Source organism: Sus scrofa, chromosome 15 (assembly GCF_000003025.6).
Source record: "Sus scrofa isolate TJ Tabasco breed Duroc chromosome 15, Sscrofa11.1, whole genome shotgun sequence".
NCBI classification, from domain to species: domain Eukaryota; kingdom Metazoa; phylum Chordata; class Mammalia; order Artiodactyla; family Suidae; genus Sus; species Sus scrofa.
In genome coordinates, this window is record NC_010457.5 from 87,643,178 (window position 1) to 87,665,797 (window position 22,620).

Here is a 22,620-nt window from a genome sequence, read left to right on the forward strand (position 1 = left end):
TACTAGTTCATGTATCCACAATTTAGACACTTCTCCCTCTACCACAACCACCTGAACTAAGTCCCCATCTTTGTTTCTGAGTTATAAACAACAGTCTCTTTCTGGCCTCCTTGTTTCCATTTTTTGTCTCTGAAACATAGTATTTTCCATTCCGTAGCCAGAGTAAACCTTTTAAAGTATCAGTTCAGATCATTTTATTTTCTCCTTTAGAACCATACATTGTGTTTCCTAACTCTTTGGGATCCAAACCAGTGATGTGGCATCATATACCCATCTGTCATTGCCTACACTACTCCCACTTGCCCAATTTCCCTGTTTCACTTGCCTCCTCTTATATCTTGCACGTCAGGCAAACTCCATCTTCCAGATATTTTGCTGGTCACTACCTCTGTCTGAAAACTTATTCCCCTACCCTTTACCCCAGGTCTCACCATAGCTCTTTCTGACTGTTCATGTATTTCTTTACACTATCACTTTCTCAGTAAAGCCTTTCCCTAATCACCTTATTTAAAATTGCAATCCTGCTCCTAACTCTCATTCCTTCTTTCATGAAGGTATGTTTTATTGTTTCTTTAGTTTTTTACTGTGTCCCTAATTCCTAGAACACACAGCAAAAGCACAGTAAATAATAATTATAGTAATAATAACAACAGCCAAGTAAAGTGGCTACTATTTTAGGTACTTCTAAGGTACTTCTAAATTAACTCATTTAATTCTCCCCAAAACCAATGTGGAGAAAGAGGACTTCCTCTTAGTGATGTAAATAGGCTGAGTGTTTCCTTTCCACAGAAAACAAGCATAAAAAGTTGGAAAACATTAACAAGAACAACTATTTAATCACCCTGGAAATCAATCAAGGCAACACAACACTTTGAGAATATTTATTCTTGAAAAATTTCTGGAGGTTCTGGTAAGCATAGCAGGAACCTGCAGCTATTTCCAACCTCTGCCACCAACACCAGCTTGAGAATGGCAGCAGAAACCAACTTTGCTGCCAGAGGTGGCAACTCAATTTGGGATGGGACAAGAGAGCAAAACCCCCTGGTTTCTCCAACATAAATGATGCCCATGGCTAAATTACAAGATGATGATGTTAGAGTATTTAATTAAGCACAGGACCATTCTGAGTGTGGGGGACTGTGTGACTGCACAGTTTATACATCTAGGAAGTGGTCCTTGTAATGGCTGTGTAGAACCACAGATATTTGGGAAACTCTATTTCCTTTTGACTAAGCTTATGTGCTGGGAAAACATGAGTTACAGAGTGGGATGATGGCATTAGGATCAATATTTCTTTTGTTTTCTAATAGCAGAGGTGGAGGAATAATGTAACACTATCTAGGATTAATTAACTATTTAATTAAATAAATATTTACTGAGTATCTGTGTATGTCCAGCACTGAGCAAGGAGCTAAGGACACCCTAGAAAACATAGCAGACCATGGCTCTACTTTTGAGGATAACAGGTTTCCATGTGCAAGACAGATAATAGGTAAAGCAATAAATAAACACCACTGATTATGGACAAGTGATACCACTTTGAAGTAACTAAACTGGTTTTGAGTAGGGAAAAACAGGCAGAGGACATTATTCCTAGTGGTCATGAAGGGCCTCCTTGGGGGCTGCCCAGCACGGGATTTTAGGGCATTGTGTTTAGAGAGAAAGAATGAATTCCAGCTCCTCCACTTACTAGTTGTGGGATTTGAGGCAAGTCACATAAGTGCCTTCTGCCTGTTTCCTTACCTGTAAAATCGGGATAATAGTATATACTTCAAAAACTCCACGTGAGAATTAATGAGTTACTAAAATTCCACAGTGTCTTTCAAATTAAAAATAAAAAGCTGACCTGCCAGCCAGGAAGGAATCAGTCTTGCAGAGAACTCCAATAAGAAAATTCCTGGATGAAGAAACAATCATTGCAAAGATCCTGGGGCATGGTAAGAACCTGCCAGAAGGCCACTGTGCAGGGAGTATAGAGCATGAGAGGAGGCTAGCAGGAGGCAGGGTGAAAGGAGGCAGGGGCCAGATCTGGAATTCGGAAACTAATTTCCTTCATGAAAGATAACTGACACTAACTCACATACCTTGGAAATCAAAGAGACCAATTAATTTGAATCAAAATTATGTCAGAAATAACTAAGCTAGCTTCCATTTGTTTTCTTTGGTAGTAGATTACACATGGTTTTCCCAACTTGTGAGTGAAATGGTCAGGAAAGAAGTCAGTAAAAGTGAAAAAAGCATACCCTCAAATCTTTGACACTAAGTGCTGCATACCTAATGCAACACAAAAGCTTCTTAGAAAACCTAAAACACAGGATCAAAAGCACCTCTAGAAATGAAGGAAGTTATTGTGCTATGTGAAGGTTTTTTTTTTTTTTTTTTTTTTGTCTTTTTGCCTTTTCTAGGGCCGCTCCCGCGGCATATGGAGATTCCCAGGCTAGGGGTCGAATCAGAGCTGTAGCCGCCAGCCTACGCCAGAGCCGCAGCAACGTGGGATCCGAGCCGTGTCTGCAACCTTCACCACAGCTCACGGCAACGCTGGGTCCTTAACCCACTGAGCAAGGCCAGGGATCGAACCCGCAACCTCATGGTTCCTAGTCGGATTCGTTAACCACTGCGCCACAATGAGAACTCCTTTGTGAAGTTTTTTGTCCCTTTTATGGTCCTTCACATCCACCTCATTGTTACCCATATCAATACTTCTGCAACCCAAACAGAGAAGAATTTCTTTTTATTTAACAGACAAACCAATTTTCTTATGAATAGTCCAAGGGTAGCCAAATTCTAAATACCTTCAAGGGCTTGCATGTTTTATAAAAGAAGAAATCTAGGGGAGAAAAAATTCAACATCTCAGAAGAGGAGTTGGGACAGAGGGAGACGGCAGTGAGGCTTCATAAATAACTGTACCTTGAGCGGCTAATTCTTTCCACCTCTCTTTATTCTGCTGGATGATGTCCACCAGGTTGTTTTTGAAGCTCTTCAGGTCCACGCTTGTAAGGGAGTAGTCAGGGGAGTAGGTTCCATCGTTCGTGGTGCCTTTCATATTTGATCGTCTAGAGGAATCAGCAACATGTAATCCCATAAAGGTGCCTGAGCTAATAGTAACCAAAGAAACCAGAAAATACCTAGGGCAGACTATGGAGTGAGGAAGCAAAGCCTGAAACACTTTATAACACCAGCTGGAGAAGCAGGATGGTGGGTGTTCAGGTACAGTTTTGAGCCTATTGTTGGTGCTGCTCACCTCCTCCCTTCCTCATGGAGAGTGGCCAGGGCTGTCTGGGATTTCCACAGCAGTGGATAAGGGCCCACATGTGTAATGAGGGTGGGTCTATTTAGAGCAGCAGAACCTTGATATGAGCTGCCTTAGTGGTAGGTCCTCTGGTGAATATTACAACAGGGGCATTAGCATTCTGGAGCTCAAAGTGGGGTGACTGTCTCCTTCACCACTTAATCTCCAGGTTATCCTGGATCTTTCTCAGGCAGAACATTCCCTCGGTTTCCTCATTAGGACAACGTTTAGGGAGCCTGTTGGTGTGTTATTAGGAAAAGCTAGGTGTTCAGATGGGCAAGAATATAGCATGATTCTTCTGCAACTGCAAGTTTTAAATAATATCCCTTAACAAATTCATCAAGGAAAAAATCTGGCTTGCAATTTTTAAGTTGAATATATGATAGACTTAACTGCTACATGTTATACAGATCCCACGTATGCATGTCATTTAAAAGGCTAACTTTAATGTAGGTATCTTTCTAGACACGAGTGGGCTGGGATTGATTTGTTAGCAAACCAATGCAATGCCCCTCTCCCAACTGCCCACCACCACGTTACTCTACTTAGGACATAATTCATACATCTCAATAAAAATTCAAATAATTTTATTCTTCTGAGTATTGAATCTGATTCTGTTATACACCTCAGTACTTTTTGTTTTTGTTTTTGTTTTGTGTGTGTGTGTGTGTGTGTGTGTGGTGGACCTCAAGTTCCCAATTTCAAAGGCAATGCAATATGATATATAGCCATTAGGTGGCAATACTACCTAATAATTCTTCTAAGCATTTCCTGCCTAACATAAGGAATACTAAAGGTAAGTAAAAGGGAAACAATGCAAAAAAAAAGAGAAAATATCAAACCTGCTTGCTCCATAGGAAGGATTCTGGGTTTTTGAAGCTTCCTCTATAAGAGGAATAATAATTTTCTCTGTTGAGTCTGTCAGAAGAGAAAATGTTGGCTCTACTATAAAATCAATGAAACCTACAAAAGCAAAAACAAAAATATATTCAAGTGTTAACAAATTTCTGAATTCTAAAATTAGTAATAATGCAGAAATTCTGACACCCCTGATATGAAGTTTCAACTACAGTATTGGTTCAGCTTACCCCTTGCATTACTTTATTTTTAAAAAGATTTTATTGGCGTATAATTGACCTACAATGTTGTGTTTGTTTCAGGTGTACAGCAAAGTGAATCAGTCACACAAATCCCTTTTCAGGTTCTTTTCCCATATAGGTTATTACACAGTATTAAGTAGATTTTCCTGCTCTCGCATTTTTTTTTCTTTTTAGTGCCATACCTGTGGCATATGGAAATTTCCAGGTTAGGGGTTGAATCTGAGCTGCAGCTGCTGGTCTGCACCAGAGCCACAGCCACACCAGATCCAAGCCACGTCTGCAACCTACACCACAGCTCATGGCAATGCCAGATCCTTAACCCATTAAGTGAGGCCAGGGATCAAAACCTCATCCTCATGGATACTACTATTAGTCAGGTTCATAACCCACTGAACCACAATGGGAACTCTCTTGCAGGTATTTTTAATCCAATAACACAATGTTTAGGGAGAGCTGAAAGTAATCTCTTAAGCAGTGGAAGTGATACAATTTAAGCTTGCTAACTCAACTATATTGGGCTTCCTATTTAATATTCAGTCTTAAATTATTGTTAACAATAATTTCAAATCTAATCAGAGTGAATATATTTCCCTGTTAATGAGAAAGATCAGTATCATATCTGAAAGGTCTTCAGATACTTGTTGGATTTCATTTTTTTTTTTTTTTTTTTTGTCTTTTTGCCTTTTTGCCATTTCTTGGGCCGCTCCCGCGGCATATGGAGGTTCCCAGGCTAGGGGTCTAATCGGAGCTGTAGCCGCCGGCCTACGCCAGAGCCACAGCAACGCGGGATCCGAGCCACGTCTGCAACCTACACCACAGCTCACGGCAACGCTGGATCCTTAACCCACTGAGCAAAGCCAGGGATCGAACCCGCAACCTCATGGTTCCTAGTCGGATTTGTTAACCACTGAGCCACGGCGGGAACTCCCTGGATTTCATTATTAACCAATAAGAAATAACATCCAAGCTCCAAAGAAACTAAATAATTGGAATTTTTTTCTCAGGCCACAGGAAGGCAACCACTTTTTTCCTCTCTTACCATATCAGTCAGGACTTTCTGCCAGTATGTTAATATTTCAAATTTCTGTTTGAGTCTCAGGATGTAAAGCATTAGTTCTCAGTGTGTAGGCGTAGTCTGTCAAATCAACCAGAGAACAGTTAACATCTCTGGGACACAGCGTTAATCCCAACACTTTGAGATGTCAGGATTGAATAAATACCTTTTAAAGTACTCATCAAAATAGAAAATGACACACAGAGACTGGGGCGTGATCTTTAAGGAGAATTTGCCACCTATGTTTAGGTGGAGGAGACAAACTCTGTGTACACCCAATACCCTGGAAATGTGTGATTTTGGAAATCAAGTGCTTGTTGTCTTAAACATGACTGGAAGCAACAGATTACCATCTGGATATAAGAACACCAGGGGAGGGCTTTTTAAACAAAAGATCCACGTTTTAAAATTATCCCATCTTTCCAAAAACTGGATAAAATAATTCACATTTCCAGTAACTAGATTAATCATAGCACACATTAAGGTGCATTTTTAATTAAAAACTTCAATATTTTCTCTTTTAAATGATGCCTTCAAGTTAAATCAAAGTTAATCGACCATCCAGGGTGTTGATTTCATGTTTTGTCTATGGTTTTAAGTGCCTGGGGTCTAGAGACTATCAAATGAGTGTCACCTCTACTAACGTAGAAGTGATTTTCAGTAGAGCAACAAGCTTCAGAAACTTCCATCTTTCTCAGCTTGCCTAAGGAGGTCCTTAACCTGCCACAGTCACACCTGTTAAATGACAAGCGGCACCTGTGTTATGGTAGCTAGAATAACTGCTGGAACATGCGTGGAAAAGGGGAAATGTCAAACCAAGAAGCTTTCTTTTTTTTTTAAATAAGCGGCTGCACATAAGAGGTCGAGACACAGTCACTGTAGAAGAAACACAGTGTAATTATGCTGTGAGCCAAGAAGTTTTCTGATAGCCGTTCACCACTTTTTCGGAGGTGGTACTAGCCAGAGCAACTAGAGATGTAAGGTGGTGATCCTTATGTTTATTGATCATAGAGTTCAGTAATGAAGATGCTGGCTTAGGTAGCATCAATATTTCAGCCACGCAGCATAGCAATAATATGTTTTAATCATGGGCTAGACTTGAAGCCCCCAACATAAATATCAATGAAAAGAATAAATGTGGCAGGGAGCAATATCATTTTACAAGTTTCCTATTGTTTGCTTCTCTATTTACTAGGATTCCGCCCCCCCCCCAAAGAAAGAATATGAGCTAGTATATGAAGCATATTATGCAAACTTAGTAAGAACAGAACAGATATTAATATCAATATTTTAACTGGATTATCCTGTATATAAAGGATTAAATTACAAAAAAATGATCAGCAACTAAACCAAAAAATGCTGTTTTTGCACAGGAATGCTTTCTATTTTTGTAAAAGGATTACAAAGAGAATAACAATTATTTACTGATACTGCTTTATTGAATTCATTTTGAGACTGTCTCAAAATTTTCATCATTCACCACCATATAGATCAGTCTAAAGATCAAATTTATTGTGAATATGGAGTGAGGTTTACATGGATGAACAGCATGTATCCATATGAAAACTGACAGGCACACACCCGTTCTCCACAACCACCAGTCTTCAGCATTACCTATTTGAGACTGGGCCACCATCGTCGACTTCCGATCACAAAGCGGGGAAAATGGAAGCCCTAATTCAGCTTCTTTATCTCCCTGTAAAAAGGAAAACCCATTAGCACAGACTTGGTGTGGAGAAACTAAGAGCAGCTTAGATAAAAAGCCTAAAAAGCTGCATCTTTTATTTCTTAATTAGCATTATTATAAAATCAAAAGCTTTCATCTAAGTTTATTTAATTTTACCAAAATGGTCTCCGTTTGGGGACACACTGCACAGGTAAAAAACATACTGCACATATTGCACAGGTAAAAAAACATGAACACTTTCAGAACATGGAGACTCTGCACTTGTTTTACAAACCTCTTGATTATATAGAGGCAAACCTCTGCTCTTTGGTATTTTCTAAATTTACCCTAAAATAATTATCTTGGTGTGTTCTCTGGAATTTAATTAACAATCCAGCTCATGGGTTTTTCTGTTCTTCTTTTTCTTCCATGCCAAGTACATCAGCAGATCTTTAGTATCAAGACTTTATGATTAGACTTCTTAAAGGTAAAAATGTAAGAGCATTTTGAAACATCTTTCTATTTATTAACCAAGTTTTACTGAATCTCCTACAGCAAGTAATGAGAAATATCTTCAACATTCTTACACTCTGTATGCATAAATTTTAATTTAATGTATTCTTCTCAGAGAAAATTGAAATGTCACTGAGTTTTTATTATCTGATCTTATTGACTGAAGATTAACTGAACACAAAGGTTAAAGAATTCCATTTTTGTTTGGGTTTAACATCATAAGAGGTAATTAGATTTTCATCTCCTGAAATAAAGGTGGCTACTCTGGGCAATGCTTTATTATGATAAGATTTATCAAATATTGGTTCTTTACATTCAAGGGGATGCACTCACAAAGAAAGATGAGAGAGGATACTTGACTTGTTCCTGATTGCTTCAATTGCCTGGACTTTTTCTTTTTTTTTTTTTTTTTCCCACTGCATCCATGGCAAGTGGAAGTTCCCAGGTCAAGGATCAAACTTGCACCGCAGTTGCAACCTGCACTATAGCTGCGGCAATGAAGGATCCTTAACTCCTTGTGCCACAAGGGAACGTCCATCTGGACATTTGGAAGGAATGCTTTGGGCTCTATTTTCTCCTAAGCTGTTGGTTATATACCCTCACAGGGTACCCTGGCCTTGCATAAGACCACAACTTAGGATACATGGTCAGGTTCTGAAATTAGGGGACAAAGGGACTGGTCTTTTGCTTTGTGGCTGAGCCCATGTTACAAGGTAACACCTTCTGAGAACTTCCATTTTCTTTGTCTGCTTTTTCTAACAACTCTTCATCATGATTGCTACATCATGACAACATGTGGCTTTAAAGGTTTTATTGATGATGTTTTCCGGTACACTTCTCCTAAACCATGTCTCTGATTATGAGGGGTGGAAAGTTTGAAATCAGAATTGCTTGGGAAAATCTAGATCTGGTCATTAAAGAAGTAGGCAAAGTAGCTACAAACAAGAATGTTTTACTATGTCATGACTTAGAGAAAATAAAGAAAGAATTTCCATGACCTCTCCCAGCAACCTTCGTCATTCTCTGAGAGAATAACAACATCCATTCCATTGGAATTAATATTTATACTCAGCTTAAGGGACAGATGGAGGGGAATTATTAGTGTCATTAACCTTGGAGTCATAAGACACAGAACTGAATCACTGCTGTTTGATGGGCTATCTCTGTTACTTTAGACATACCAAACCTTTTGCTGAAATGAATTCTTCTCCTCTCTTTACTTGGTGATTTCAGTTGACTCGTTTTAGGACTAAGGATATGATAGTGTCTACCTAATAGGATAATTCTGAAGTTGTCTAAGATAATTTATGTGAAGCCTAAGGATACTGCCTAATATTTATATTTAGTAGTCATTAGATGCTAGATAATAAGAATCATAATTCATAACAGCAAAAATCCAGAGCTGTGCACCATCCAGGATGTCTAATGTATACTCTGGATGGTGTTAAACCATAGGAAAAAGGACTAGTACTTAATTTACATGTAATGGAGAGGCATTAGCTTTTCTCCCTCTTTTTTTCTAGATGGAAGTGACATGACAGGAATTTTACTTTTGAAAGATTAATTTGTTGGCGGTGTGGAGGATGGCTTGGGTAAGTTAAGGATGAGCCTTATGATTCAAACCTGAATGAAAAGGAGACTTTGGTGACACTAAGAGAAATAAGACATTCTGGATGAAAGCTTGATTTAAAGACTAATGTGGATCTGATTTTAACATGTTAAGGAAAAAGTGCAAGAATAATATCATTAACATTTCATGTTAGAATATAAATAATAATGATTATTAAAATAGAAATAAAGATACAGACTTCCTGGGAAATGTAATATTGGAGATACTTAATTGATATGTGCAGAGACAACTGATTGCTTTTATTGGTCAAGGTGCTGGCAATATTGTAATAGATGTAGTTTTATATAACTTAAGTTTCTTGTTTGACCCGAAAATAATTGTTTGGGACTGAAAAAAGCATTGTGATGATTTACCTTCCATGAGCTCTATTTCATAGAATGCTGGATGGCAGAATTTTCATATAGGATTTAGGTATTTCTAGACATATGTAGGGTTGATTTTACAAATGAAATGGGAGATTTTATAATCTTTGTTTCTTATACTCCACAACTGATTTAGAACATTACATTTCCACGGCTAAGTATATTGAATGCTAAAGTGTATTAATTATTTAATTTATTTATAAATATTTTAAAGTGTTATTTATTCTTTAGGGTGAATAAAGGCCATGAGTACAACAGGAGTAGGGGGCCCTGGAGCCAGACTACAAGGGAATTAGAAATTCAATAGGACAAGGGAGGTCTTCTAAGGAGGAAGGAAAGATATATAAGTGAGAGTCAGGATCTCTTAATATAAGTCTGATAAACTTAATAATTTTCCTTACTCTGTCCCTGAATAGGAAACATTTACTTTTCATCAAGACAAAATCAGACATTAAAAAAATAGATGCTGTGTAAGTCAACCAGTTTATATTTTTCTTGGAATTTGAGCTTTCACTTGAGGATGCTATCTATACATAGGAGGTCAAAATATACTTTTAAAAATCATTAACTTAATACACATATGTTCTGGTACATGGAGTACACAAGTATTTGGAGCAAAATCATAGGTCCCTAGGCCACTAAACTCAATTAATCAATCAACTATTTAATTATGCCCTTGAATCTCTACATCTTTTCTTGGAGATGAGCCTACAGGGAGGTGGAGAAAGTGGCTCCACTGTCTTGGAAACACAAGGCAGCCAGATGTACTCAGGCCTGACAGTTTATGTCTATCTTAGCAATTCCTTTGGGGGTTTGGGGGGGTTTCTTCTGAAAGGCCACAATGAAGACCTAGTACAGACATACCTAAAGATATTGTGGGTTTGGTTTCAGACCACCACAATAAAGCAAACATTGCAATAAAGTGAGCTTTATAAGTTTTTGGTTTTATAGTACATATAAAAGTTAACACCATACTGTAGTCTAGTAAGTGTGAGAAACTCAATAGGACGAGGGAATTAGGGTCTTCCTCTGGATTAGATGTTGGTTTAAGGAAATATTGTTTCTGGTATAACCTTCAATTAGACCAATAAAAATTTTCCCATATGAGTAATGAGGCTGTTTTACTTTCTTATAATTCATGCATTCACAGGAGTAATACTTTTATTTCCTTAAAGAGTTTTTCTTTGCATTCACAACTTGGCTAAATTTTTGGCAAAAAAAGGCCTAGCTTTCAGCCTATCTCAGCTTTTGATATGTCTTCTTTACTAAGATTAATTATTTCTTGTTTTTGACTGAAAGTGAGAGACAACAATTCTCCTTTCACTTGAACACTTAGAGGCCATTCTGGGTTATTAGTTGGCTTAATTTCAATACTGTCCTGTCTCAGGGAATAGGGAAGCCCAAGGAGAGGGAGAGAGACAGGCGAATGGCTAGTCAGTGAACAGTCAGAACACAAACAGCTTTTATCAATTAAGTCTGCCTTCTTATATAGGCACAGTTTGTGGCACCCCCAAACAACTGCAATAGTAACATTAAAGATCACTAATCACAGATCACCATAACAAATACATATAATAAAAATGAGAGTATGAGATACTGTGAGAATTACCAAAATATGACACAGAGACATGAGGTAAGCAAATTCTGTTGGAAAAATGGTGCCACTAGAATTGCCACAAACCTGTTTGTAAAAACACAGTATCTATGAAGCACAAAAATTAAAGCACAATAAATGAGGTACGCCTGTAACTGTTTTCATGCTTTCCTAACACTGTGAAATGCTTTGATAGCTATCAGCAAAATGTCTAATCCAGTGATTTAATAACACATTTTTCTTTTTTCCTTTTTTTCTTCTTGTATTTTCTCTGAAGCCAAAACAATTTCTACAGTTTTAAAGAAATAAAGAAGATAAGAAGGGGTGCACAACTCTTGAGAAGAGTTTTAATCACAGAAGCAACATCAACAACAGACATGTAAGAAGTTCCTGACCATAGGCTTGGGGCCACTGTAAGGCCAGTGGTAGAATTTGAGAGACCATCAGTTCTACAGTGAAATTTAATTGTGAAAGGGGGATGATGCATTAGTTTGGCCTTCTTTGGACAACTTAAGGGATTTAGGCCATCTAATTACTTTCCTTCATTCCTCCTAAAAATGGACCTTTCTAAAATCTAAGAAAGCCCCCAAACTGTTTGAATGTTTAATGCTTATTATAACTAATGTATTCACTTTCAGTAAAATTTACAATATCATATAACTGCTGGAGTGTGAGTGTTAGAAATATTTTACAGAACATTAGTATCCCTTATGTAATCAATGTTAAAATACTTTTATGCCTCTTAAAACTATAAGCTTTAATTTTTTTATATCTTAAATTATTATACTGGCTCATAGCTATAGTTCTTTATGTTTATAAATTTTTTTGGTTGTATCTATGATTTTTAGTGACAGATCCTTGGCTGAGAATGTACTAAGTACATTTTTATTTCTATAGATAATAAGATTTATTTTGAAATAACGCATTTTGTACTACTTCTAGCAATGTTGAAGAAAATAGAGTCTGGCTGTACACAATTTAGGGTAAAATAACAATTTAAAAATGGTGGAAATAGCTTTGTATCCAGAAATCAGTTTGTCTTCCAGAAAAACATTGTTTTAAAAATTTTAATGTCTATTTAAGCCCATTTGTTTGATAAAATAAACTTTGCAGAAAAATTAATAAAAAACTGATTTAGAAGTCAATGTGTACCAAACTACTTCTGGATTCTTCTAAAGCACAGATACATAAATAGATAAAGACATATATCATATACATGCACACACATAAATTCTATTGTTGCTCATGAAAGTCCTAAAATTAGCTCTTTCCTTTGAGTACTTTTTTTGACTTCTTGAATTTATATCCAGTCTCTAATTTTGCTTAAAACTCATTGAAGGAATTTCAAGTCTAGTGCCATATTCTCCACAGCAAAAGGAACAATGCTTCCCTAACTGGCTGGTTTTTAAATTCATGGTGGTATTGAGAATGCGTTCTAAAAATTATGCTCAGAGTCTTCAAAGGCTTTAAGTGACTATCAAATAAAATATTCCATAACCAATGGTTCTCTGATTCTTTATGTAAGAAACATATAAAGATTAAAATAGACAAGGAGGATAACAAGTAACACCAATTCGTTCCATTTGCATATGTAAGGAAACCTCTCACATTCATTCTATCACATTGTTCCTCACAGCCATCCTGGGGAGCTGGGGAGGAGGCAGAATGTGTATTAATTGCTTCTGTTTTGTTTTTTTTTTTTTTGTCTTTTTGCCTTTTCTAGGGTCACTCCCACTGCATATGGAGGTTCCCTGGCTGGGGGTCTAATCAGAACTGTAGCTGCCAGCCTACACCAGAGCCACTGTAACACCAGATCTGAACCGCCTCTGCAAACTACACCACTGCTCACAGCAATGCCGGATCCTTAACCCACTGAGAAAGGCCAGGGATCAAACCCACAACCTCATGGATCCTAGTCAGATTCGTTTCCACTGCGCCAGGACGGGAATTCCTAATTTCTTCTTATAGCTAAGAAGGTGAAGGCTCATATCCACCACTGCTGGAAGAGAGAAAGCTAGGGTTTATACTTGGGGTTGTTGCAACAAAGTCCAATTATATCTTACTATGCATTATTGGACTTGCTATATTTGCCCAATATACATCAAATCCTTACTTTAACCAAAAAACACAAATGCTTACATTTTTACTGCAGCTGGGGGAAGTGATAATGTTCTGGGCAGACCTTGCCTTATTTGCCTTAAATTCCCTAGGACAGTCAGAAGATCACATGACACATTACACAATTCAGATTCTTAGTATGTGTTGCAGGAATGAAGGAATATATTTTCAAATTGCTTTATAAACCTGCTCTTTCAACTGAGATTAAAAAAAAAAAAGACCCTTATCTTGGCTAGATACATAGCAAGAAGTTATTTATCAGCAATGCGGGATCTACAAAGTGATAGTTATAAGTGGTTATGTAACTAAGTATTGGCAAGAATAAGAAAAAAACATGGAGAAAACACTGCAGTCCTGACAATTTCTAGGACATAGGCATAGATACATAGATCCAGTTAAATAGCTTATGTCAAAAACATTCAGAGCAATGTTTATACCAAGAGGTTTTAAATTCATTGCTGCAGCTACATCCAAAGGGTTAAAATATATGGTATGGCTAAGATAATTAATGGTAGAGAGATTCATTTAGCTGAAAGCATAAAAAAATTGACTCCTGTTAGAGTCAATGTTGTATTTTAGTGTGTCTCATGAAGATAAACTTGTTTTGCTTATTAAACATGGTTATAAAAGTATACACTCAATCATTTTGACCTTTAACTCCACATTCTCCTGTTTTGCTAAATATATTTCTGAAGGGAATTTAAAAGTCAATTGGATGAAGGCAAGAAAAAAGTACAAACTTTTAGTTATAAAAAAGTACTAGGGATATAATGTACAACATGATAAATACAATTAACACTTATATAAGTTACATATGAAAGATATTAAGAGAGTAAATCCTAAAAGTTCTCATCACAAGGAAAAGGTTTTTTCTATTTAATTTTATATCTATATGAGATAATGGGTGTTTACTAATTTATTTGTTTATTAACTTATCATGATTTATGCTTTATACCTTCAAATTATACAAAGCTGTATGCCAAATATATCTCAATAACACTGGAAGAAAAGTCATTTATTTTTGAAAATCCAGAGAAAAGATAAGATTCTGTTATTAAATATTATTCTATTATTAAAATCATCTCTATATTAACTTATTATGATCTGAGAGGATTTGCACAGTTGAAAAGATGGGGCAATGTAAGCAGAGATAGCTTGATTTATAGTAGCCCATATTAACGCATACACTTTGCTCTCCTTTGATCTTTAAGTATCTTACCTTATGTGTTTAGGTCATTCAAGCAAAAATTGTTATTTTCGAATATTTCGGGGTCACACAAATGCTTATCATTGCCCATCAAGAGTCTCATCAAACAAAGCAAGAACCTGACACCTCCTTACTCTAACACATTCTGGCAAATACAGATCAAAAAGACATTCCAAGCATCATGATGTCATATTCATTCTGAGACCTGACGTTTTGTGTTGGATATATTTTAATCTCTAATATTCAGATATCTGAGTCACTGTTTATTGGGCACTGAGAACAGCAGAGGAGATAAATAGCCTCATGAAACAATGTTCCTCTCCTCTGAATTTCAGATGTCAAAAATCACTGCATGTCTGGAACTTCTTTATTATTTATCAGTCACCTTTCTAGAAAATTCAAGAAAAAGGTGGTGAACTTCAAGAACAAGGTGGTGAACTTCAAGAACATCTGGACTCACTTTCGCTGAATTCATTAGTCTTGATTTTTGTCAGAGTGTTCATCTGGTTTTAAGTCAATAAAAGACAAAGATGATACAAATCATGATACTTGGACATCTAATAGCAATTTTCAAGAGTTTCTGGGATTTATTAGAGTTATTTTTTAACATTTTTTTTTTTTTTATATATATAGTCCTTTAAGTCTTCGGTGAAGCACCTTCATTCTGATGTATTCTTTATTAAAGCAAGGAAAAATTTATGTACAAATCCTAACTGTATAAATCATGAACACATTTGTGTAACTAACATTCAATCAGGATATATAAAACACTTCCATCACCACCAGAATGTTTCCTTAACCTCTTCTAGTGAATCCAGGGCAGGCACTATTGCTCAGATTTCAATCACCACAGATTAATTTTGCCAGTTTTTGAACTTTATATAAAGGGAATCACGGTATGCATTTCATTTATTTATTTATTCTGTCTTTTGAGGGCCTCACCCACAGCATATAGAGGTTTCCAGGTTAAGGGTCATATGGGAGCTAAAGCCGCTGGCCTAAGCCACAGACACAGCAATGCTGGATCCAATCCAAGCCGCATCTGCAACCTATACCATAGGTCATGGCAATGCCAGATCCTTAACCCACTGAGTAGGCCAGGGATCAAATCCATGTCCTCGTGGATGCTAGTTGGGTTCGTTAACTGCTGACCCATCACAGGAACTCCACAGTATGCATTTTAAAGATTTATTGCTGTTTGTATTATTGGTCCACGCTTAGAAAAGCACTAAAACCATTATCAGGATTCTGTTCCTTGTGACTTGAAGCAAGCTCTATTGAGATGTATGCTTGATTGCACGCACCCCTTTTGCCAAAATCACATACATACTGGCCTCCCATTAACCTCTTTGGAATAGTTCTCAGAGTTCTCTAGGTTATAATCCTCAATTTGGCTCAAATAAAATTTTCCATTTCTTTCTTACATTGACTATTGATTAATTTTTCATCAACAATATCCAGGCTTGCTTTGTCACATGACATTAGATTTTTATAATCAGGTATGTGTTCACCCAGCTAAGAACTGTATTTCTCAACCACCCTTGCAATTATGTATGTCTAAATAAATTCTAACCAAAAAGATGCATGCAGAAGTGTTGTATATCCTCCCTTTTCCTTTTGATGATTAAAGCTTTTTGCTACCTCTACTCTAGCATTTCACCTTTAACTTCAGATTAAAAACTCTATTTCTCTCTCTCTTGTGCCATCTGAGATCCAAAACTTGATACTCTTTAAAACATGTATTATATTATATAGAATTACTTAATATATTTATCTAAAAAGATCAATGTATTCTGCCTAAAGTCCCAAGAATGTATTATGACCAGTTGATAATAACAAGTCACAAGCCCTGGATTCTATATAGAAAAGATGTATGCCAATATGGGTAGTCACTATTTCCAAAAATATCTGCATAGACACAGCGTAAAAGAGGCACCTGTAGGAAAAACTCCTCCATCAGGGCCATGGTCCATCGGTGGTGCAGCTGCCATGATTTGGCTGGGTGACTGATGTCTGCTGCGTGGAGAATCAGGGACATGGTTTTGGCTCTGTCAAGGCTGTCAAAATAAGGACATGTTCAAATTATCAGATCTAAGTAACCAATTACAGTCTTATCTGAGTCCAAGCCCATGGAGCTTGAACATGAAAAAGAAAATAACCTACCCTTCAGGCTGCTGCAAACTGTTTCTTATGTTTTTAATTTGCTGGAAGTGACCTGACATGTCTGTAGATAAAACCATTTCAATCACTAGGTTCCGAAGATCCCTGAGGAGACATCAAAAGGAGAAAGGTTTGTTTGGCCCTTTATTATTCTCAAGTGGAACATTTCCCTAAATATTACAAATGATATGTTATTTTTTCTAATGGATATGGGCACAAAATTATACATTTTAAATGTAAAAGAGCTTACAAAAGTTTGGCTTTAGGATACTGCCAGGAGAGTGATCTGTGAATCATGTTCATTAATATCTCCTTTCAAAGAATGGGATGCTTTGCCCCTACACCCACAACCCTCCCCACCACTCTCTCTCTCTCTTTTTTTTCTTTTTAGGTCCACACCTGCAGCATAAGGAGATTCTCAGGCCAGGGTTCCAATCAGAGCTACAGCTGCCGGCCTACCCAACAGCCACAGCAGCATCAGACACACAGCCTGTGTGCGACCTACACCACAGCTCATAGCAACACCAGATCCTTAACTCACTGAGCAAGGCTAGGGATCAAACCCGCAACCTCATGGTTCCTAGTCAGATTCATTTCGGCTGAGCCATGATGGGAACACCCCCCACCTCATAATTTCTACATATTATTTTTAGAAATAATAATATCAGAAAGGATCTTACCAATTTAAAAGAAAAACTACTTTAAAGACAGAATTTGTTGTTAATAAATCTACCTCAATTTTTTCAGTATTTATTCAATCCAGGCAGTGTTCTAGGTGCTTTTATATGGGAGGGAACTATTATTTCTCACCAGAGAAGATTACCGTTCATGCTTAGGATACTTTTACCCAAATATTAAGGGAATGGAAGCTATCAAAGGTAGCTAGTACAATTATTCTCAATTATATTTTCTTATCTAAATTATGAGAGACCCATGTTTCAATAGCAACTGTGCCAAAATATTCACGTTAATTAGGAAAAATGAATCAAGAATTTTGTGAAATCTACAAAATTCAATTGTACTTTGCAGATAATTAATGCTAAAAAAAGAGACAACAGATCCTGAATGGAGTCACTTGTGCTAATCTCATATCACCAAACCAAGACTTAATACCTAACTTAATTACAGTTTTAACCTCCTCCAGGAGTGGAAACTTAAACCAGTCAATCTGGAATTACCTGATCAGTGCTAAAGAGGTAATCCACCTGACAGACCCCTGTCCCCTTCCCCCCGAGGAAAGTGACCTTGCCTGAAACAATAGCTCCTTGCTAGAATAACTTTCTTGTCTCACCTTTTTCTGCTTATAAAGTCTGTCATTCTGTAGTTATTTGGAGCTCCTTTCTATTTGCTAGATGGGATGTTAATCCATGAATTGTTGAATAAAGCCAATAATATATTTAAAGTTTACTTAGCTGAATTTGTTTTTGTTTTTGTTGTTGCCCACAACTGCGGCATGTGCAAGTTCCCAGGCCAGGGATCAAACCCATGCTGTAGTAGTTGCAGCTTGTGCCACAGCTGCGGCAATGCCACATCCTTAACCTGCTATGCCACACAGGAACTTCCTGAATTTTGTTTTTTTAATTGTAATCAATAAATGTTAGATGTTATCAATCATCAACTAATAATATGTCAATAAACTAGGCAAACCAGTGCACAAGGGAAATGTTACTTCATGAATTTTTCCTGCCAAAATTTAAAAATTACTGCATTTATGGTTACTAAAGTTACTTTAATAAATAAATAGATATGCAAATAGAAGACCTACAGGTCTTTAAAATGCTATCCATCTTTTAATTCTTGGTAAAATACTATTTACCAAGGTTATACTAGTAAATAAACCTTCTGTAGCTTTTCGGAAACAGCATTGGATCTATTAAATTCTACATCATCATATCAAAAATAATGATAAATCATAAATCACTTGATATTATGGTATTTTTTAAAACAATTCTATAAAAAACACGCAATTAGAATGTTTTGTCCATTAACTTCTTAGTTACTATTACAAAAATATTATAAAACATTACAGGTGTAAATTATTAGAGTAAATATTAAAAATGTTAAAGAACAAAATGTAAGAAAAAAATCACACTGAAATAGCAAGAGAATCAACTTTGAGAAGAAAACACTTAATTCAAAGGAATAACAATAAAAATTAATGATGCAAATATTACCTCTGGGAGTGATAATCACTGATGAAGAAATAAATTAATACCGTAAATATAAATAGTCAATTTCTTGGACTTTAGGAAATATCTTCATACTTGTGTACCTGGATCTACCTTTGCCCTTCTATTCTCCATATACCCAGACACAATGTCTTTTACAATTCCTAGTTGGAGACCCAACTGAGTTATCATTTCCTGCAGAATGAATGAGAGGGCTGAACTGGGATCCCCCAAAAAAGTGCCTCCTTCCTCCCACTTTCAACCTTTCTCTATAGTTGCAAAAGTGAGCCCATATTTTTACTACAGTTGCAAAATTTGCAAAAAAAGTTGCAAAAGGAAGTTTGACTATTTGGAAAAGTAATCATGGGGAATCAGGGCTTGGTTTAAACCCTGAATTAACCACTTTTTAACGTATTTTAAGGCAGATCTTAATCCCACGTCACTTCTTTTCTTTGGATATTTCTTTTTAGCTTGATTTAAAAGAAAACAAACAAACAACCCTTTGATATTACATTTGAATGGAATTTTTTTCGGCCTATTAACAGACTTTTAACAAGACACTTTGTTAAAGACGAAGGCTTTTTAAAAAAAACGTAAGTCATAGAATATTAAGGATATAATCACACTAAAAAAGTCTATGTTTATCTGAAATTTATATTTAACTGGATGTCCTTTAATTTTGTTTGCTATATCTGGCAACCCTATAGTCAAATAAAGGGGATGCTGATGAAGAGGATCAAGAGGAAAGGAAGAAAGTTTATGCTGAGTAGCAGGGGTGCATCCTATTGTTTTTCCCTACTTGGCAACAAGCAGTACCATTTCATGTAATTTTTTTTTTTTTTTTTTTTTTTTTTTTTTTGTCTTTTCTAGGGCTGCACCCGTGGCACATGGAGATTCCCAGGCTAGGGGTCTAATCGGAGCTACAGCCGCTGGCCTACGCCAGAGCCACAGCAACAGGGGATCCGAGCCACATCTGCAACCTACACCACAGCTCACGGCAATGCCGGATCCTTAACCCTCTGAGCCATACCAGGGATCGAACCCGCAACTTCACGTTTCCTAGTTGGATTAGTTAACCACTGCACCATGACGGGAACTCCCTCCATTTTTTTTTTAAGAAGATAGATGCCTTAGAGAAACATGTAAGATTTCCCTCTGCATCCTGGTAATTTTAGTATGATATATTTGTGTTTTTTCTCAAATACTGAATTATTTTGATTTTTAAAAAAGCTAAACTCCAATATAGAGAAGTAATATATGAAGGAATCAGAATGACATGAAGATTTTGAATTCATGCTGGACCCGATATTGGTACAATTGAGTAGAGTTCTATTCCAGAGAGTACATAATTATGTATCTTAAGGTATTTGTTGCATGGTACATGGTTTTCTGGATTAGCTATGATGCATATAAATGTTGAATTGGCCTTGAGAGAATCCAGCTCAATCTAACAGGGCCTAGCTCCTGAAAAAAGTCTTCTATGTATTAATCTTCCTCAGAGTCATCTAGTAAAGGGGAATTGAGTTTGGAGTGTGAGTAAAGGATTGACTTCCATCTATTTTCTTCACTTTAAATCACCTGACGTTCCTCTGAAATTAAATTTCCTCTAGGTTTCCTCTGAAACTCACCTCCAGTCATCTTTGGATAAATTTATCAGGACATTCATTTCTTCTTCTTGCATAAGTCGATAAGCTGCACTCACATGGTGATTTTCAAGAACAGAACGATCATTATACAAAATGGCAACATCTGACCTAAGAATTAAAAACAAAGTGCCTATAGTAGAGGGTTTCTGTAGACCTCATGAATGTTCAATAAGAATATCCAAGTTATAAAACATATCATCAGTAAAAATCCTGTAATTAACACCTAAACTTATGGAGGTACTTAGTTTCTTTTTTTGTTTATAGTATGATAATTAAAAAAAATAGACTTAACTTTTCAGAGCAGTTTTAGGTTCACAACAAAATTGACCAGGAGGTACGCACATTTTCCATATAACCCAATTCCACACATACATAGCCTTTCCCATTGCTAGCATCAGAAACCATAGTGGTACATTTGTTAGAATTGATGAACCTAATTGAATACTGTTATCACGCAGAGTCCATAGATTCCATTAAGGGTTTACTCTTGGTGGTGTACATTCTATAGGTTTGGACAAATGTATGTAATGACAGGTATCTACCACATATAGAGTATTTTCACTGTCCTAGAAACCTCTGTGATCTGCTAATTCATCCTTCCTTTCCTATTCCCTTAACCCCTGGCAATCCCTGATCTTTTTATTGTCTTCAGTTTTGCCTTTTCCAGAATGTCATATGTTTGTATTCATATAATATATATAGCATTTTCAGACTGGCTTCTTGCTTGTTTTAGTATGCATGTTAGCTTTCTTCATGTCTTTTCATGGCTTGACAGCTCAATTCTTTTGAACACTACATAATATTCCATTGTCTGGATATATCATAGCTTATTTATTCATTTATCTAATGAAGGGTATCTAGGTTGCTTTAAAGTTTTGGCAATTATGGATATAGCTGCTATAAACATCTGTGTGCAGGTTTTGGTGTGGACATAAGCTTTTCAGCTCCTTTGGGTAAATACCAAGGAGAGTTATTGCTGCATCATATGGTAAGAGTTATGTTTAATTTTGTAAAAGACTACCAAAGTGTCTTCTAGTATGGCTGTACATTTTGCATTCCCATCAACAATACATGAGGGCTCCTGTTGGTCTACATTTTCACTAGCATTTGTTGTTATCAGTGTTCTAGATTTTGGCCTTTTTCATAGATGTGCAGCAATATCTCATTGTTGTTTAGTTTGCATTTTCCTGGTATATATAATATGGTGCATCTTTTCATATGCTAACTTGCCATCTGTATATTTTCTTTGGTGAGGTGTCTGTTAAGGACAATTTTTAATCAGGTTAAACCAGCTGTTTTATTTCCAATTTTTGAATTTTAAGAATTCTTTATATATTTTGCACAATAGTCCTTTATCAGATCTTTTGCAAATATCTTCTACTCTTCGGCTGGTGTTACAATTCTCTTGATATGGCCTTTCGTAGAGCATAAGTTTTGAATTTTACTAAAGTCTAGCTTATTATTTATTTCATGAATTGTGCTTTGGTGTTTTATCTAAAAAATCATTGTCACACCCAAGATCATCCGTATTTTCTACTATGTTGTCTTCTTGGAGTTCAGCATTTTGCATTTTACATTTAGGCCTATTGTTCATTTTGAGTTAATTTTTCTTAAGAATATAAGACTTGTATCTAGTTTTTTTTTTTTTTTTTTTTTTTTTTTTGTACGTGGATGTCCAGTTGTTCCAGCACCATACATTGAAGAGACTATCTTTGCTCCATTATATTGCATTTGCTCCTTTGTCAAAGATTAGTTGATCATTTATTCAGGTGTGTTTCTGACCTCTCTATTCTGTTCCACTGACCTATTTGTCTATTATTTTGCCAGTACCATGCTGTCTTAATTGTAAGTCTAGAAGTTGGAGAGTGTCAATTCTCCAACTTTGCTCTGCTTCAATACTGAGTTAGCTTTTCTGAGTCTTTTGCCTCTCCATATAATTATTAAATCTGCTTGTTGATATCCACAGAATAACTTTCTGGGATTGCATTAAGTCTATAGATCAATAGACTGACATCTTGACAATATTGAGTCTTCCTAATTAATGAACATAGAATAGCTTTTCATTTATTTAGTTCTCCTTTGAATTCTTTCAGCAGAGTTTCATATTTTGCC

General features: G+C 36.3%; 1 protein-coding gene across 14 annotated transcripts in view; it reads right to left on the bottom strand.

Moving 5' to 3' along the window:
* Nucleotides 1–22,620, bottom strand: part of PDE1A (phosphodiesterase 1A) — a 346,020-nt gene that overhangs the window by 24,129 nt on the left and 299,271 nt on the right. For 13 of the 14 annotated variants that reach the window (XR_002339225.1, XR_002339224.1, XM_021075596.1 and 10 more), the window contains 6 exons: nt 20,491–20,616; nt 16,698–16,799; nt 16,471–16,591; nt 7,059–7,140; nt 4,133–4,253; nt 2,909–3,054 (listed from right to left, as the gene is read on the bottom strand). Coding sequence is in view for 12 of the 14 variants with exons in the window: in XM_021075596.1 (XP_020931255.1) it covers nt 2,909–3,054; nt 4,133–4,253; nt 7,059–7,140; nt 16,471–16,591; nt 16,698–16,799; nt 20,491–20,616 (698 nt within the window). In the remaining 2 variants the exon portion in view is untranslated. Of the gene's footprint in view, nt 1–2,716; nt 2,828–2,908; nt 3,055–4,132; nt 4,254–7,058; nt 7,141–16,470; nt 16,592–16,697; nt 16,800–20,490; nt 20,617–22,620 lie in introns of those variants that run through there. The other variant, XM_021075588.1, reaches the window with a different exon arrangement.